Source organism: Scophthalmus maximus, chromosome 10, assembly GCF_022379125.1.
Source record: "Scophthalmus maximus strain ysfricsl-2021 chromosome 10, ASM2237912v1, whole genome shotgun sequence".
NCBI lineage: Eukaryota > Metazoa > Chordata > Actinopteri > Pleuronectiformes > Scophthalmidae > Scophthalmus > Scophthalmus maximus.
In genome coordinates, this window is record NC_061524.1 from 4,013,026 (window position 1) to 4,031,262 (window position 18,237).

Consider the following 18,237-nt stretch of genomic DNA (forward strand, 5'->3'; position numbering starts at 1 on the left):
ATGCAAAGGTCAAACAACAGCCCTCTCAGCTTGATAAAGGAAAACGGTTACTTTAGGACGATGAGGAAAGCGTGACCCTTTTTTTTTTCCAGATATCAATGATATAGATTAAAGTTTAACATCTATAACTTTTGTTACTACAAATGGAACAGAGAGCAGCTCTAAGCAGAGACAATGAAGGCGGACTGTCAAAATCTTGTAAACCTGAAGTGACACTTCACCCCCAAATAAAACCCCAGACATAAGCTAATTATATAATCATACTGTAACTAAGCACTGCAGTTCATGGAGCAGTTACATAAAACCATAAGAAATACCATAAAGTTTAAAACATGCCATAAAGAGTAAAAATGTGCTTCACCATAAAATGTAAAGCCAGATGTGGCTGAATTACGACATCATCTTGGTAACTTAATCAAACAATCAAAGACTGGAAATGGACTTTAGTGGACATCATCATACTGCAATACATAAACAGATGCCTCGATTTCCATAATGTCACAAATTCAAGATTGTGGACACCAAGGAGCAGAAGGAATCCACAAATGCTGCCATCTTCTGGTTAAAAGCAATTACTTGTGTCATAGTAAACTTTGTTTCTGCTCATTGACTATTAGACGGTTTGAAGTTATCATTTTAATAAGTAGTTCTGGAATGCTATTTAACGTCTTGGTTAAATGGTTGTAATTAAAGTCTAATGGATTAACCATCAGGTCAACAGACTATATGCACAAGGTAAAAATCCTTTAACGGGATTGGGTTCGGTCATTACTCAGGCAATTAGTCAGAAACCACTGTGCCTTAAGTCTCATCTTTCTCTGTCAACACAACACAATCACCTGGTTCAAGGGTTGGTGGATGGATCTGACTTGTATCCTGTATTGTTAAAGTAGAAATGCAACACTTTATCTTTGGTGTTGTGACTGGAAATGTAACACATTTAAAATACATTAGGATTTGTAGCTGCAACCCACACGTGCATAAAAAGAATGTCAAGACAAAACCGGATTTTATTCCGCAACATGGAAAGACAACAAGGAAAGACAACAAGGAAGAGCTTGATTTCACACTTTAAAAAGTATGCTTTTATTTGCTTAATTGTTGAAAATGAATGCAATAAATGCAAAACCAAGACCTGTATTTTTTTTACGGTTGGGATTTTGTACAGATGAACACAATGAGATACAACATGATCATTCGTGAGCTCTGGGGTTGCTGGGAGGCAGGTGTTGTTGTTTTTTTTAACATTTGGACGGAGCCACGATTGCGGTTTTCAGTCTTTAAGCTAAGTTAAGCAAAGCTAAAATAAGCTGGCTAAGCTCACCTCCAGGTTCTTGTTTCATACTCAAAGGACAAACACTATCATCAGTGTGTCCTCAATCTTATCATCAAATTCTTGACATGAAAGTGAAAGAAGCAAATCTCCCTGATAACTAATTTAACACAAACCACTTGGTGAAAATAAATGATAAAGAAAAAAAGAAAAAAAGATTCAAGATTCAACACATTATTTCTACATCCAAAATGAGCCCGATTAGATTATTAGTTTAGGCACATTTGTATGAAGTCTTACAGCAGAATAAGGCCTTTGTGTGATGGCGTTGTTCACGATGTAAGAGTTTCAGGTGATAGAAGCAGAGTGGTTGGTTGTGAGGTAGTTGAAGAGGTTTGTCTTTTAGACTGTGACCCCACCAGGAACCTCTGTACTGCATAATCTCCATCGTATTGCACAGCCCACAAGGCGCTGATAGAGTTAACATCAAGACTAGCAGTGGATAAATTCACTCCACTATCCCACTTATTGATTTCTACCAAGGAAGTTCGGTGCCGTCCCAGTTGTACGCCTTGCCGGTCTTTTCCATATTCAGCGTGTCGACGATGCCCATCAGACGGCTCACAGAGTGTTCGGCGCTGAACAGCTTGTCTTGTGGCACGTTCCTGTGATACGGCCGGGAAAGGTCAGTGTTCACTGTTCCCGGATGTAAGGACACACACACCACCTGAGGGGGGGAAAAAAAAAAAATCAGCAAACAAGTCCATCAGCTCTCTGTAGTGTAGTTAAAGGCTTTACACACTGAACATCCACGGCCAAACAGGTTTCCTCTGCTGGTCCAGGAGCAGAGAAAGAGGCAACGAATTGGCTCTGCTATGAAATAAAAAATTGTAAAAGCAGCTTTAAGTCGACCTACCCTGGGTCGACTGCGGCCCAGCTCTATAGACAGATTCCTGGTGGCCATGTTGAGAGCTGCTTTAGACATCCTGTAGCTGTACCAGCCCCCGAGACCTGGAAGAAGAAAAAAAAAAGAGAGGAAGATAAACACAGCATATTATTTATTATGCTTTCATCCCTGTCCGTTTGTTTTTGAGCAGCATTATGGCAAAACTAATGAATGGAATTCAATGAAACTTGGTGGAAGAATGGGAAATGGCCCTAGAAATAACCTACTAAATTTTGGTGTGGATCCAGGAATCTTTTATGGATCTTAATGAAAAAAATAAAATCAGGCATATTTGGGGAATGTTTCTGGGGCAGTTTTTAAAGAAAACAAGTATATGTTCTGATTCCCTCAACTTCTACTTTACCAGCAATGGTAAAATCTACACAATGTCTTTCCACGGATAAAGAGAAAAGATTCCTTTATTGTAACCTATCTGCTGGTGGCGGATATTTTTAATCGAACTCCATATGATGCCTACCGTTGTCTCCAATGGATCCCACTTTGGCGGTGATGTTGACGATGATGCCGCTGTGCTGCCTGGCCTTTTCTGCGAGCTGCGCACCAAAACCACCTCCGCCCTTCTGAAGGAGGGGGGCGAAATACTTGGCCATGACGAGCGGACCCACCGTGTTCGTCGTCAAGGTGGCAATTATGCCCTAAAGAGAATAAAAAATTAAATTCAGACATTTATGGAACAGTACATTATAGATGTCACAGATAACTTTCGATGAATGGTGTGATCATTTTGTTAAAGACGCCACACACCATCAGTAAGGATCACAGGGTGGTTTCCTGGAACCTCACGATGGACACAACTATGTGGAAGACAGACACCACCAGGATAGGCCAGTGAGTGGCTGGAGGAACAACTTTTATTTTGCGTGGACCAATATAATAATTAACAGAAAGATAAATAGCGCTAAACCCTAAAAAAAAACATCCTTTTCCAGGATGAATTGACTGAACTTCCTTCTGCATCTGTGGTTTTATATTGCGTGGAGAGGACCACAGAAGATGTAGAGATGAGTACTTTGAATACACGCCAAATTTAACAGCACATCCTGACTATTCGTCCAAGATGATATTATGTCACAAAGTATGTTTTTCAACAACTAATTCGGCAAAAAATTACAGTGACATAATTTATGAACGGAGTCTCCCTTGTCCCACGTCTCCTGACGTTTGCCTCACCTGGGCAGTCACGTCTCTCAGGCTGGTCTCCCCTTTACCGGAGGGGTGAAGCATCGCCGACGAGTTGACGATCAGATCCAGCCGACCGAAGCCCTCCCTCACGCGCTCCGCCGCGCCGCGGATGTCCTCCTCCCGGCTCACGTCCAGCCCGAGGACCGTGAGCCTGCCCGGGTGTCGGCCGACCAGGCCCCGCAGCTCGGCCGCGCCGTCCGGGTCTCGGCATGTCGCTATGACCGCAGCGGGGGTTTTATTTTTCAAGATGTGTTTGCAGAATTCGAGCCCCAGTCCTCTGCTGGCTCCTTGTATGAGCGCGACGGGGGCCGCCATGACAGTTGAGTAAGTGACATAACACCGGAAGTGTGTGGAGCTAGGTAATGTTTGCTGCGTTCAGGCTCCACCAGAAACGTCGTTATTTGTCAACGTTGGCTATAAAAACAGCAGACATTTCTTTTGACTAGTGACTTTTTGAAGACATGTTGGAGGTGACTTTGTGTTCTCGTTTAATCGTTCCCTATAGAAACCATAACATTTAATTTTCATGTAATATTTTCGATCTTAAAACAATTTTTTTTTTAAGGAGAACTCAAACGCAGCATGTTTCACAACAAGCGAAGTGTGACCTCTGTAGATCATTATGTTGGGAGAGGAACTCACACGTGACCACAGAACTCTGCATGTCCACGTGTCTGCTCTGGTCCTGTAATGTAAAGTCTGCACAATATTCAAAATTGCATAACACTGGTCACATGTGGATCTGCAGAGCTGCCTTGAAAAGTGAACAGGACATACAGACAGCCTGGCCTTTGTTGGTTTAGTTTAATTTTCTATTTTTCTTTCTTCAAACCTCTGCGTCACCTATTTAGACTGCTCACAAGCCTTCTTTTCTCCTCTGGTGTCACAATTGGATGGGTCACAAATTTTTGGTGTAACATTTGGGGGGGAAAAAAAGGCCATGCCTCTATACACAATCTGTTAGTGTTTCTATTTAGCAGTAAGTGTATTTGGAGAGTTGTCTTCTGTCTATTCTGTCTATATATCTTCTGAGATTCAAAGCTTACTGTTTGCCCGTAACAGTATTTCTGAGTTGTGTTACAGTATTCTGCTAGCTACAGTTGTGTGCATTTTACTTACTAGATCTGTGTTGTTTATGCCCTTCTTGCTAATACCAAATGCCTGTTGATCAGTGTGTAACTGTCATATGTTGCGTAGTTCGAATGTTCATCCCAAATCCAGCTAATGGAAATCCTATCATCCTTGATGCAAAGATTAAAGGCACACACAGTCCTGTGATCTGTGTTCCCTATAACTCTCAGAATCCCATCTATTGAATTATAGCAGACACACAGAGGAGGGACACTGAGTTACTTTACCACATTTGAAAATACAAACCGGACCGAGACCACCGACCAGAAAGACAAGAACAATTTCGGAGAAACCACATACAGACACGTCCTTTGGGCCAGATAGCGGATTACTGTGGAAAGATGCAAATCCCTGTGCCAGAAGGTGCAGTCCCCGGACCCCTAAGTGAGGCAACAGTCCCCTCCCTCCTGTTGGACTATGACCTATCCGAACCAGGGTTCCAGGAGTCGTCTCATATTCAATTTCTCCATACCACTCAAGAAGCTGAGGAGGCATTATTCGGGCCAGAGGCGCCCTCTCGTGCCACAACACCTATCAGCCAAGGCACTACACCAGCCCACTATGTGTTGAAGGAAGAGTGCGAACAGATGCAGGGGGACCTACACCCCACATCCAGCCAGGTGCCAGATCTGTGCATCGGGTGTCAGCAGACCAACCAAGAGACTGTAGCTTTGAGGCACAAGCCTAGCCAAATACCCAAGGTATGTCTCAGGCCGAGAACACGATAAGAACGAATTTGTTGATTGGTTCACCATTAAGCTAGCCCATGCTGATCGATCTCCACCAACAGTTACAGACTTTATTGACCACCTGTGAAATGAAGTCACAAAATCTGGAGGACATTTTGACATGTCAAAGTAGGAAAAGCACAGGTGAAAATACAAAGTTTATTTCAGGGACTCTTGAATAGAACAGAGCCGCCATTTATCTTTTCCGGAACGTCTGGGCCCTTTCTATGACTGTAAACTAAAGTTGTCAAGGTTTGCATAGATCCAGCAAATTAAGTTACTATGTAGGGCCCACCTTGGTTGATTATACATGGAAACTGACTCACTAAAACAGCACAATACAGCACTTCTCTATAACTCATACACACACACACACACACACACACACACACACACACACACATTTATATTGATCTTTAGTAGTGAAGACAGTTGAACATATTTGTAACTGAATCAAATTAACATAAGCAACAGCACAATTAGAAAATCATATTATGGAGGCGTCCACAAAGCACTCTCACTTTAAAGAAGGGCTTAAAAACCTTTCTTTTTAAACAAGCATTCGCCTACATTTTGTACTTTTTCTTTTACTGCTGTTTTTTTAAAACCTGTTTTTTATTTTTATTTATATTTTGTTTTTATTCTGTAGCACTTTGAGATTGCTTTTAGCAATGAAATGTGCTCTATAAATAAAATACATTACTATTATTTTTATTATCACATAAAATATACTATAGTAGATTTTTTTTCTACAGCTCCTCCAGTCCAGCAGATGGCGGTAGCTTTGATATCAGGAGGAAAGTATACATTCATAAAAAAAAAAAACTATATATGAAAGATAAATACACACAAAAAAATATAGTGAAATACATTAACTAATAATAACTGCGCAATATGCATTTATTATCTGGACGAGTTTATGAGAACGAGCTTATTAGACGAGTCAAGCCCGTGCTTTCAGAGGAACTCGGTTGCCTAGCGACCGGTGGAAGTGTAGCGTCAGCTAGCTAGCTAGCAAGCTTGCTAGCGAGGTGCTCTGCTAACACATGGATTATGCCGATTCGGCCCAGAAAAGAGGGGAATGATGCCACTAAAAAGAAGAGGGCCGTTGCAACTGGCAAAGAGAGAAGTGGACGACATCAAAAAACAGGTTCCGTGTTTTTTTAAAGAATGGCTGCGTCTTATCGCAGCGATGTTTAAAACTGCGACCGAGTGGAATGAGCGAAACGATGCGATGGAGTTCCGTTAGTGGAAGACGTGTCCCGGCCTTTTCAGCGTCTTTCAGTTGAAGCCGAAGTGCTAAGAATACACGGAGCCACAGTTCTATGTGACTTGTTTCCACGAAGAGCTCGGTCAAGTAGCAAGGAAACATTAAAACACCATATTCTAAATGGAGGCTGGTCTGCAGCGTAGTGTCTTTGACTTTAGTTTACATTGCTGACTGAAATAAATGTATTGGCATAACCAGGGGGAGCCAGACTGGCTCATAGAGGAGCTGTGCTCATTTGGACACAAACGACAGAAGGATAACTATGAATCATCAAGCGTTATATTTTCCAAAACACTGGGGGTTTTTTTTTTGTTATGCATCAGCTGTGCAGCTCAACCTCAACTGCACACGTTTGTCATCTCCTGTCCCAGGTCGACCGTCTGGTGGAGGATGTGCAGAGTCAGAGCGGCTCCACTGAAGAGGCGTTACGGAGGTAAACCGCTGTGGTGCTTCATTTCCCATTCACACAATCATCCTGCTAGGGTTGAGTTGATTGTTGTTCTCCCTCGTGTAAGGCTTTGAGGTTCTTTGTCTCCATGTGCTTATGTTTCTTTAAGATGTCAAGAACTGCAGATGGCGGCGGAGAAGAAACTAAAGACGCTGAAGACACTAACAAAGGTCAGTGCTGTACTCGGTCAGTCAACCTGTGAATTGTGCTGAAGTCTGAGTAACTTTTCTGCAACGAGTAGAGCTCTCTAATTCAGTCAGACATCACAAACTTATATCCGATTGCTCAACAATGTCCCGGTACATCAGGCGTACACTACTCACCGTTAAGTGTATTGCTCTGTCTTTGTTCACCTGGCTAAATCGGTAAAAGTCATAATTTGTTGCCTCACTCGCTCGCAGGCCGACGAGCCGGCTCCGGTGGGAAACTACGGTCAGAGGAAACAGGAAGAGGAAAGACGGCTGCAGGACATCTTGGAGCGACTGGACGCCATCTCTCTGGAGCTGTCACCGCCAGGACCGAGCACCGCCGCAGGGTCAGTGACGTGTGTGCTCACCGCTCACTGGGATGGGGCTCATTTCGGAGTGCTTTATAAGCCAGACTACCATTTCTCTTTATTATCCAATTCTACATATTATGCTTCCTGTTGCAGTGACTCGATTCCACCAGTTTACAAACTATCTTTTGCAAACAAGTTGAACAGAAACATCAATTTCAAAGCGTCAGTTGAAATTTGTCACATCCAGTGTTTTTGAACTTTGGTGCTCAAGAAAAAGAAAAACAAAAACAATAGTTTGACATCTGATCTCATGTCATGTATTTCCCATTAATTTACTCCATTGGCACTTCATAAAATCCTTACATAAAGAGTTTTAAGCCTGGAGCCAAGCCAGTAAATTACGAGATGACTAGTTGATATGTTAGCAGATGTAAATGTAAATTTTTCCACAACAGCGAGCTCCACCAATGAGATACGTCGATGTTACACTTTAGGATGGTGGGTAGTGTAGTACTTCTCAATGCCATCGCGAATAACACAAGTTTTTCTTAAAACAAGGTTGACATCAAACGGACTTGTGGATTCTACAGGTTCAAATACCATCGTTTCACAATCTCGTAGCTCGCGGTAAATAGACATTGGATACTTATGACATTGTGGCTAATGGTCAAAATAAAAATAATTGAGACGGGATTCTTTACTTTTCGGAACTGATGCCATGCTTTTATCAACAGCAATGTTTCAAACGAAGATAGCGATGTTGATAGCGATGTTGATGACGACGACGACAAAGACAGTGAAAGTGATGATGCGGACGATGAGGATGTAGATGAGAAGCGAGCTGTGAAACTACCCCATCTGTCAAACCTTCACAACTACAAAGTCGTCAGTGATTTCAGAGGAGAGGAGCAGGGAGATCTGTCGGTTCAGGTGTGTAGATGTGTGTTGACCAAAGAAAGTGAAAAAGACAAAAATCCGTCTGAACTAAAACACTGAGAAAACTGTTCCAGTTTGTCCTGATTTTCTTTGCATCGCAAGAACTTTATTGCAACAGTAGAGGGCGCTCTAGCAACGCAAATAAATCAGTGTGTCCATAGTCCTGCAGGTAAAATTAAAGTTAAAGCAAGTGTGAATTAAAAATACTTCTGACTCAGCGATATACTAATTTAATATTTTAACCTTTCATTTGGTGTGTGGTCAACATTATCTCACAGTGTGATTTGATGCTCTACTGATCGTCATGCAAGTTAATTAATTATTCTGCATAAATCGGATGATTACAAGTGATGGGAAAATTTTCATAATACGTAGTTTGAAAGTATTTAATTTCAAGACGGACAAGCCCAGTCCCAAGGTTTATTTTCACACCCAGTGTTTATGTTTTGAGTTTTATCTCCCTGGATCTCAAATTGTATTTATTTTATTTATAGAATAAAAATTGAAAATTGTGTTTGTCAGTGATCCATAACTACAGTAACATGACGTGACGTGTTCATTCCCCTGCTGTTTTCAGAGGGGGGAGGTGTTGAGGATTATCAGGAAGTCGGCCGATGGATGGTGGCTGGCTCAGAACACTAAAGGCAACAGAGGAATTGTTCCAATGAACTACCTGAAGGTACATGACCTGCATGTGCAAATGTAAACACGTGTTTGGTGTATTTTCAGATCTTTTTTTCCTCTATATTTAAAGAGCAATAAAAGTGCTAATGTAGTATTTGTAGTCTCCACACAACATGCAAATAAAAATACTTTCCTGTGTTGTTAGTCTTTAATGTAAGTAACCGTTCATGTTAAACGTTGGCATTTTTCAGATTGACAACGATGGTCATGATGATGATGATAACGACGATGATTATGACGACGAGGACTATGACGACGATGGCGATGAAAATGAGGAGGAGGAAGAGCAAGATGGTGAACAGCTGACTGATGCCCGAGACAAACAGAGGTGCAACTTTTATATTTACTTTTTGAGCTTAGTGACATTTAGCTTCCCGATGTTTTTGTTTCTGTGTTGCACTTCGGAATTTATTAAAGTTTAATGAGCACTGAACTTTGGTATGAAATTAGTGACGACTTTATCATTGTAATCTGTTCTTTGACAGTGGGACTTCACATTCCAACTGGTCGACGGTGAAAAAGGCTCTGACCGAGGTAAAATTACACATACTGCAATTATAACGACGACAAATGATGCCATACATGTATAGCTTTGTGTGTGTTTGTGTGTGTGTGTGTGCGTGTGCGCGTGTTTGCATGACAGATTGATGCAACAGATGTGCTCTCTGCCATGGGGGCTATACCGTCAGGATTCAGACCATCAACTCTCAATAAACTGCTGGTGGAGGAAGGTCATTACACACACACACATACAAACACACATTTTAACTGTAGGGTCCACGCTACAGGTTTGTTAACCATTTCAGGGCAGCGACAAACAATTTTCATAATAATTTTCATTATCAGTTATTTTCTCAGTTAATCATTTTGTCTATAAAATGGCAAAGCCATAAATCATTTGTGTCTTTTTCTAGGTGTTACACACAGAGGAAGTCACCATATTCAGCCTGATCTCAGCCAATCACAGCTCTCCTTTAAAGACCTCTTCCTGGACCCAGACACTGGCTGGGTGAGGCAATCTCAGATTTTCCTTTTCCCCCCCAAAGTTTCTCACGGTGCAACAACAGCAGCCAGTCGCAGTCATGAAGTTGCTCTCTCGAACCAGAAACGGTTCAGTCCGTGTGAACTTGTCCGTCTCCTGTCGTGCAGGTTCGTGCTCGGCAGGTCCGCACCTGTGTTTGCTTCACTCTGTGGAGCTGCCGGAGGATTCCCACCCCCGGGGTCGGAGTGCAGGTCCTCAGCCGACACATACGCCTCTGTGCCTTTGATGGAACTCAGGTATCAGGGTTATCGCTGTTGTATACGCTGAACAGCTTTTTGTGCCATTGCACTTCCATAGCCTCTCCAAGTCTCTATTTTTTGACATTTCTACTTTTCTTTTTCTAACTTTTTCTCGCCCAGATTTTCTTTAAATGAGCTGAACTTGTGTTTCAGGTGTTGAGTAACATCCACACAGTGAGAGCAACCTACAACTCCAAGAGCCCCAAGACCTGGAACTTCTCTCCAAGGGTTTGTCTACTGCATGACGAACATGGAATCACACTATTGTTGTTTCCCTCTCTTGTGAACGTTGCTCAAACTATTTCTGACACTGTGCTTAAAGCAAAGTGTTCTTTGTGTGTTTGCTCCAGATGACAGGAATCCTGCCCACCCTCCTCGACGGAGACTGTTTCCTGCGCTGCAACTCTGAGTCCCCTGACCTCGGTATCCTCTTCGAACTCGGAGTCACCTTTATACGGAATGTGAGGACAAACACACACACGTACAGATACACATGCGATGGTGACGTGATGAAGTCGGCGCAGATATGATATATACGGAATCACACAGAAAATGGAAAACCACTGTCGAGACCATTTTTTTATTGTGATGGAAGAAGAAGAAAATGTTTGGGTGCGATCTATAGTTATGAGTGTATGTGTTTTAGTCTACAGGTGAGAGAGGAGAACTGAGCTGCGGCTGGGCTTTCCTCAAACTGACCGATGACGCCGGAAATCCACTCCCCAACAGGTACACACACACACAAATACAGAAAACACAGTCTTATACTGTTAATAGACACATACATATGTAATCACCAAAACTAACATCAGAGGTTTATTTTGACAGTCATTCATTCTTTTCGATATAAACGTCTAGTTTATAAAAACTAATGGATAACTGTGTGTATATATATTGTGTTTATAATTCTATATAATTTCATCTAATCTTTGTGAAGGACCTATGAGCTGCCAGTGAACGGTGGAACTCCCTATGAGCAGGACGTCGCAGTGGAGGCTTCGGTCACCAAGGGAAGTAAGATGATTCAGCAGAGCTCAACACGAGTCCAGACAAAAAGGAACTTCAGTGAAACATTTGAACATCCAATCAAAAAACACGATCAGCCATCATGTCTCCTCTCCTCCAGCTCCAGCCGGTGTCCTCCAGCAGATGCTCCAGGCCCGACGGCAGCCCAGACTGATCATAAAGTTGAAATCAACCAGCAGTCAGATCAGAAAGCAGCTCTGGTGGGAACATCAGCGAGAGAGAAAAAAAACAAAACAAAACTACAGACCTTGACGATCTGCAATGGATCATGTGATCTCAGCCAGTATTATACTGTATATAAATCTTTATCATATTCATTTGGAGACGTCCATCTCTCCGTCCATCACCTAAGCGTCATCTACAGTATGTGTGTACATGCACTATATTGTATTGGAAGAAGTTACAAAATCAGAGGTGCTACTTCCACAAAAAGGGCAATTCTTTTTTAAAACAAGAAACAACCGATTCATATCAGTTTAATATATACTTTGAAATAGATATAAATGTATATGCAATGTTATTGACCAGTGTGTTTTCCCTTCCAGTCTCCTCCCCGACACTCTGCTGCACAGTCTGAGTTGTGTCCACCTGCTGGCTCTGCACAGACAACTGTTGGCTGACACGCTGTTGATGAACCGGCCGACCATGCAGAATGCAGGTACTGTAACGCACAGCTTCCACGACTCTTTATCCAGACTGCCCATATCAGTGGTTCTGAGAAACAACATTCTAAATAAAATACAAAAATCTGTCTGTTTCAGATCTGATATGCAATCCTGTGCTTTCTACCTTCCCTGTTCTGTTGGACCAATCGGACCTGCTGGATGCCCTCAGGGTCAGTCGTGAGACTTCCTGGATTACGTCAGAATGTATTTAATATAGGACAAACTCCTTGAGATGCATCATCTCGTTTTCGAGGGCGTTTCCCAAACGGGGAAACAGAACAAAACAAGGGACGGTTATAAGGGACAACAAAGTTACAACCTCCGATTAGACACAAAAAGAAGAAAGGAAAGATGATCACTCTTTGAGTAAATAAGGAATAAAAGAGCACTGATAGCATTATTTCATCAGATACAGAAGGGAACATAAAAAAGGTCAGATCAGATCGTCGTAGTGAATAATTTCTTATATCATAGCAACTCCTGTGTGATGTTTCCTATTTGTTTGTTGCCATATAGGTCATATTGTAGAATTAAACTTAAAAAAAATTCTTCTGTTTCTGAGTTGCAAAGGGGTTGTGATAACTTCCAGACCTCAAATGAATAGCATTGACTTGAGATTCCTAAAAGTCTCACTAAAAGTCTCCTGAAACCCTGAGTGATTAAATTATTTAAGGTTTAGTTTTTTTAAGCAGATTGACTCATCCAGTCTGTTTAATAGTGATAAAATCCTGAATAAGCCAATTTATTTCAATGTAAAACCCTGAGTAATTTTGCTAATTAAAAATATGTGATGTTTTACTGCAGGCTGCCTGGCTGGATGCTGAGATCACCATGAGCAGAGCACAGAAGGTGTGATTGCGTGTGTGTGTGTGTGTGTGTGTGTGTGTGTGTGTGTGTGTGTGTGTGTGTGTGTGTGTGTGTGTGTGTGTGTGTGTGTGTGTGTGTGTGTGTGTGTGTGTGTGTGTGTGTGTGTGTGTGTGTGTGTGTGTGTGTGTGTGTGTGTGTGTGTGTGTGTGTGGGGGGGGGGGGTAATACCAGTACAGACCTGTAGAGGGTGATATTAATGTGCGCAACCCAGTGTCTTTTCTATAACCATATGTCCGTCTCTGAATGTGCATCCAGCGCATGTAGTCCCTGCAGACTGCTGATGTGTGTGTGTGTGTGTGTGTGTGTGTGTGTGTGTGTGTGTGTGTGTGTGTGTGTGTGTGTGTGTGTGTGTGACCCATGTGTTCCTCTCTGTGTGTTTGCAGAGAGACCTGTCTTTTCTCAAACAGGAGTTCATTAAAGTCTACATGTCGTCCGTCTACTTCCTCCTCCACTCGCCCTCGCTGCCCTGCCATCGCTGGGCGGACCCTCCGTTGGAGGAGCAGCGGGCCAGAGTCATCTACACCACCCTGGATTCCCTTAAACAAAGCCTGCTCGCCACCGGCCAATCGGGAGGCCCCGAGGTCTTCGTCGACCCCGCGCACCATCACATCGCCTTTGATATCACAGAGTTGACCTTTGACCTCCTCCTTGTGGCGCGGAAACAATAACATCACATACCTCAGGGGCAAAGTACTATTTAAATTGGAGGGTTTTTTTGTAATAATTTATCAATTAATGAGTTTGGTCTATTAAAAAGAATAAATAGATTGATAGAACTTTATCGTCATTGCATGTTGGAGCAATCCAGTTTGCAGCATAGAAAAATAAGATGTAAAATATATACACATACACCAGTGCACACACGCACACAAGCTCAAGCACATCTCACCCATAACCATAACCACATACACATTCATACTCATAAAGCTTTAAAATATGTGATAAATACTTATAGGGGGAGAAAGGTAAATGAACAAAACGCCTACATGTGCCAAAAATACATTTTTGAAATTTAACGAATAAAGCTGGTGAATTTTTGTTGTTGTCAATAGATACTATTCTAATTTCTCAATACTTACTGACTTCTTTCTCTTCATCACGTGTCCAAAGGTTTCCCGCTTGATATTTCAAAAAGGGCCAAATAAACCTTGCCATTGTGGTTTGTTTTGTAAAATATTGCACCTTTTTTGGATATCATTTTAATATATGGAATTAGACTGATTTAAAGTGCCTGTGTACAATGTAATCAAGGAGCATGTCACCCATTGCTTTCTGTCTTTTCACTGGATGTGATTACTAAAATTTAACAAAATACATACTATTACCACACTTGTCCTCTATGTAAATATTTATCATACACATGAATATTTTATATTGCGTACACAAAGACGACATTGTGAACCTTGAGATAACATGCGACATTGATTGTGACGTTCACTTTAATGAAACACAGGTTAAAGGAATAACTCAGGCCAAACCAGATTTCTGTAATAATAGAACCAATAGTTTAATTATGAACAAGTCCTGATACTGTAATTTACTTCCACATTGTTCAATTTCGTGATAAAAATCATGATCAAATCAGCTGTTGATTTATTACAGGCTTGCTTTCAAGTTTTTGGGGGTTTTTTTCAAACGTATCACCTGACTGGTCACCAACCTGCTCCACTCATCTCTCCACCCATTAGTTCAACATCGGTTGTGGGTGTGTGTGTAGTATAGTGTAGAGTTACGGCGTTCACAGTTAATTATTAGTCCGCCGTCGTTCCCTTTTATAGCTCCGGTATAAAAGAACAGGAGCAGTGAGAGGTTGAGTCAGTCTGGGCTCAGAGCGGCGGGGAGTGGGTCCGTCACTTTCACCGTCGTTTCATATCTCAGGCGGCATTCGTCATTCAGATGATTCATAACAGTGACACAGCAGTTCCGCTTGTATAACTATCTGGTGACACACACACCATAACTGTTAGCGAAAACGTTCATGCAAATCAAAAGCATTTGAGAGGCAAGTGGGTTACTGTACGTCATCCCTCATCAACCTACGGAATAAACAAACAAGATATGACTTTTGACGATTGAGAGGTTGATTCTCATTCTGCATTTTCAAATGCATATTCCGGGATTAAACTGGTATCCGCTTCCGGCTAGTAGAAATCAAAACCGTTAAGATATTTACAATTGTACACCCATTACTTTTGTGAGCACAAAAAAAAAACTACAACTCCCACGACTGTGCTTGCATCATCTTTGACTTGGTTGGATCCATTTCCATGGAAACCAACCAATGCTCACTTCTGATGTCATCTGAGAGTGTTCACAGCCTTCGCTCACGTCTGTCCTTCTAATTCGATAAGGCCTCATCTTTGAATGACATTCAGTTGCAGTGTGCAGTCTATCACCTAAGATTCTTTCAGATATGTGGGACGTTCAGTCTTGGAAAAACATTCATGTGTGGCTGGGGAGGTCAAAGGTCAGGGTGAGCATGGCGTCCTCTGGACGAAGAGCAGTTATCCGACCATCAGGTTGCTGCTCTGCTCACCTCGAGAAAAACAACCTTCCCAGCTCGGCGGAATGAAATCCTACGACATTCAACTGTTCTGAATGCAAATGTTGTGGTTTTGTCATTCAGGTCGACGCATTCTTTAACACTGTTTGTGTGCGTGTGGTACTATTGTGTAACTACAATTGACGCTGACAAATAGCCATTGTATTTTTGACAGAGCTGGCATGGGTTCCCATGGAAATGTTTGTGGACATAGTAGGTGTGTGTGTCTGTGTGTGTGTGTGTGTGTGTGCGTGTGCGTGCGTGCGTGTTTGGCCTTGTAACCAGATCCACAACGAAGGAGTTGGTCCAGTGTGTTTCTTTTAACACTGACCAAACACAACTTGTTGGCTGCCAGGTGTGTGTGTTTGTGTATGCGTAAATAAGTGAGTTTATTCGATATATAGCAGCTTTGTCAGAACCGACACCAAAAAGTAGGAAGCCAATGAAAATGCATGAAACAAGAAGCAATGCACAAGGTGAGAGGAAAGCCATAGTGAATAAATGGGTTTCCAACAGATGCTGCAGATTGAAGTCTATAGCAAGAGTATTCCGTGGTACGTAGGTTCATGGGACGTCACGTAAACCCTGGGTTTGAGTTTGTCAAGAGGTCGAGACTCTGCAGTCATGTCAGGTTGGCTGGAACCCTCAAACCCTCCTCGCTCCACTCGGACGTCCTGTTGTCACTGACCTTTCCCTCTAGCGACAGAGGAGGGTCTCCAAACACAGACACACTTCAGTGACTTTAGCAGAGGCCAGGTTGACTCAGGGTGGGTCGGCATCTGCAAGTTTCTCCCTCGGAGAGAGACATCCCCCCATTGGGACAACATGAAAGCGTCTTCTACAGAATGACTCACTGTACGACGTTGAAAAATCGGCGGTGCCCTTTTCAAAGGCTAATTGTGTCAAATATACACACGCTTCACTTTTAACAAGGACCCAGAACTCATTTGAAGCCAAACCCATTATCCCATTTCTACTTTAGTGCAGTTAACTGGTCGACGGAAAGACAGATGTAAACCATTATAATAAATGAGACAAATTAAGACTGGTACTTATGCAGAGTTCTATAATTTATGGTTTTACTATTTATATTAACTTATGATTATCATTTATTATATTCAATTTGGTTTTACAAAATTTTTTAGGGTTAGGGTTAGTATAATTTATTTTGTGTAGTACTTACGTAATTTTATTAGCTTGTTGTTTTTATTTTAAATCTTCATACATTTTTATTATCTAAGCTATAATTCTTTTATTGTTGTTTTTTTGGTAAGCATTAGTCTTTAAATCACTTTTAACATCCTATGTTTTGTCGATCCACTTCCATTTGATTTGTTTGAAAGGTGCTATATGAATAAAGTTTGATTGGATTTAAGTTTAATGTTTTTTTAACTTCATTTTGAGCCTGTAGCTAAATAGTTTCCCGTAATTTCAACTTGAGAAAAGTTAATTTAAATCTGAGTCATACAGTCAAATGATTCATTGTTAGTATGACACACTGAGATCTGGAGGCGGCCATACTCATAAACTGAAATACTGTATGTAAAAATTAAAAGATGATGGATTTTGGTGTAAGTCTGTCTTATTCAGTGGTTCAGCTTGTATCCAGGTCACGAAAACCTTTATTCCCAGCATGAGTGTGTTTGGTGCAAAGCAGAAATCGCTTTAATGACGAGCGAGTAGCAACAGAATAAAACATTACATAACAGAAATCGAATGATTCGAACGTGTGTGTGCATGTTGTTATTTATGTTGTGACACCGCGGCAGAGGGACTGATGTTAAACTGAGACCGAGGCCAGGAGTCGATCCCACACAATGGGCCTTTTTGTGTTTTAATCCCTCGACCTGGAAACCGTCACGCTGTGTTTGACAGTTACGACTGGGCGGCGCACTCGAGAGACAAAAGCACAATCGCACTAATTTATTCTCTCGCACATCTCACGTTGTGTGACTCACGGCTGAGTGACATTTCGCCATGCAGCCGTGAGTCACTGCGAGCAACTGTGATGGACAGTGAGCAGAATATTAGTTTAATCTTAAAGGAATAGATTGAGATATTGGGAAACACTGCACATGTATTCACTTTTGCACAAAGTTTTTGGAAACAGTGGGGAACTGCTAGCATGGTTCGCTAACACTCACTGATGAAATACCTTTCGGCCATTTTTAAAAACAGAAACATGAATAATATTTAAATGGCAGCCACTCCCAGCCTTTCTCATTCTCTTTTTTTTTTTTGCTTTTTGTTTGCTCTTGTTTCACTCAAACCACTTCATCTGCATCGTCTCCCTGTTTGCCCTCGCTCATCCCCTCGCGGGCCTCGTCCCTCATGCCCTCTGTGCGCTAACAAACCAAAACAGACCTTCCCTCGCTGTGACCGTACATTTATTTTAGGCGGAAAAATAATGAAGAAACCCTTCAGTTTTACGGGAGTGCTGTACAGGCTGGTGGGCCGGGGGCTGCCTGGTTAGCATGCTAGACATAACACTAGCTAACATTAGCCAGCGTTACCTAAGATTAGCCAGCGTTAGCAACTACCTAGCCAGCGTTAGCTCACATTTGCCAGCGTTAGCTAACATTAACCAGTGTTAGCTAACATCAGCCATCATTAGCTAACATTAGCCAGCGTTGGTTAACATTAGCCAGCGTTGGCTAACATTAGCCAGCGTTAGCTAACGTCACCGCTGCTTTCCACAGCTGGAGACAGTTTGTGCAGGAATGACGTTTGATGCTGAA

General features: G+C 42.0%; 2 protein-coding genes across 5 annotated transcripts; one reads left to right on the forward strand and one right to left on the reverse strand.

Annotated features, from left to right (window-relative positions):
• Positions 1-1,058: 1,058 nt before the first annotated feature.
• On the reverse strand, positions 1,059-4,057 carry zgc:65997 (uncharacterized protein LOC794398 homolog). Its single transcript, XM_035606427.2, has 4 exons — positions 3,411-4,057; positions 2,698-2,875; positions 2,190-2,284; positions 1,059-2,000 (listed from the first exon to the last, which is right to left on the reverse strand). Exons 1-4 carry the CDS (start codon positions 3,735-3,737, stop codon positions 1,809-1,811), a joined length of 792 nt encoding a protein of 263 aa, XP_035462320.2. The 5' UTR covers positions 3,738-4,057; the 3' UTR covers positions 1,059-1,808.
• Positions 4,058-4,727: 670 nt separating this feature from the next.
• On the forward strand, positions 4,728-16,285 carry nphp1 (nephronophthisis 1). 4 transcript variants are annotated; one of them, XM_035606422.2, is made up of 21 exons: positions 4,728-5,254; positions 6,923-6,984; positions 7,109-7,169; positions 7,401-7,534; positions 8,057-8,125; positions 8,233-8,428; positions 9,012-9,113; positions 9,310-9,446; positions 9,604-9,652; positions 9,762-9,849; positions 10,033-10,127; positions 10,268-10,396; positions 10,553-10,627; positions 10,750-10,860; positions 11,046-11,128; positions 11,337-11,413; positions 11,526-11,625; positions 11,971-12,083; positions 12,187-12,260; positions 12,895-12,939; positions 13,341-16,285. In XM_035606422.2, exons 1-21 carry the CDS (start codon positions 4,895-4,897, stop codon positions 13,623-13,625), a joined length of 2,445 nt encoding a protein of 814 aa, XP_035462315.2. In that variant the 5' UTR covers positions 4,728-4,894; the 3' UTR covers positions 13,626-16,285. The 4 variants fall into 4 exon arrangements, with proteins under 4 accessions (XP_035462315.2, XP_035462317.2, XP_035462318.1 ...); XM_035606425.2 differs by lacking the exon at positions 4,728-5,254 and adding an exon at positions 6,261-6,431; XM_035606424.2 differs by lacking the exon at positions 8,057-8,125.
• Positions 16,286-18,237: the final 1,952 nt, after the last annotated feature.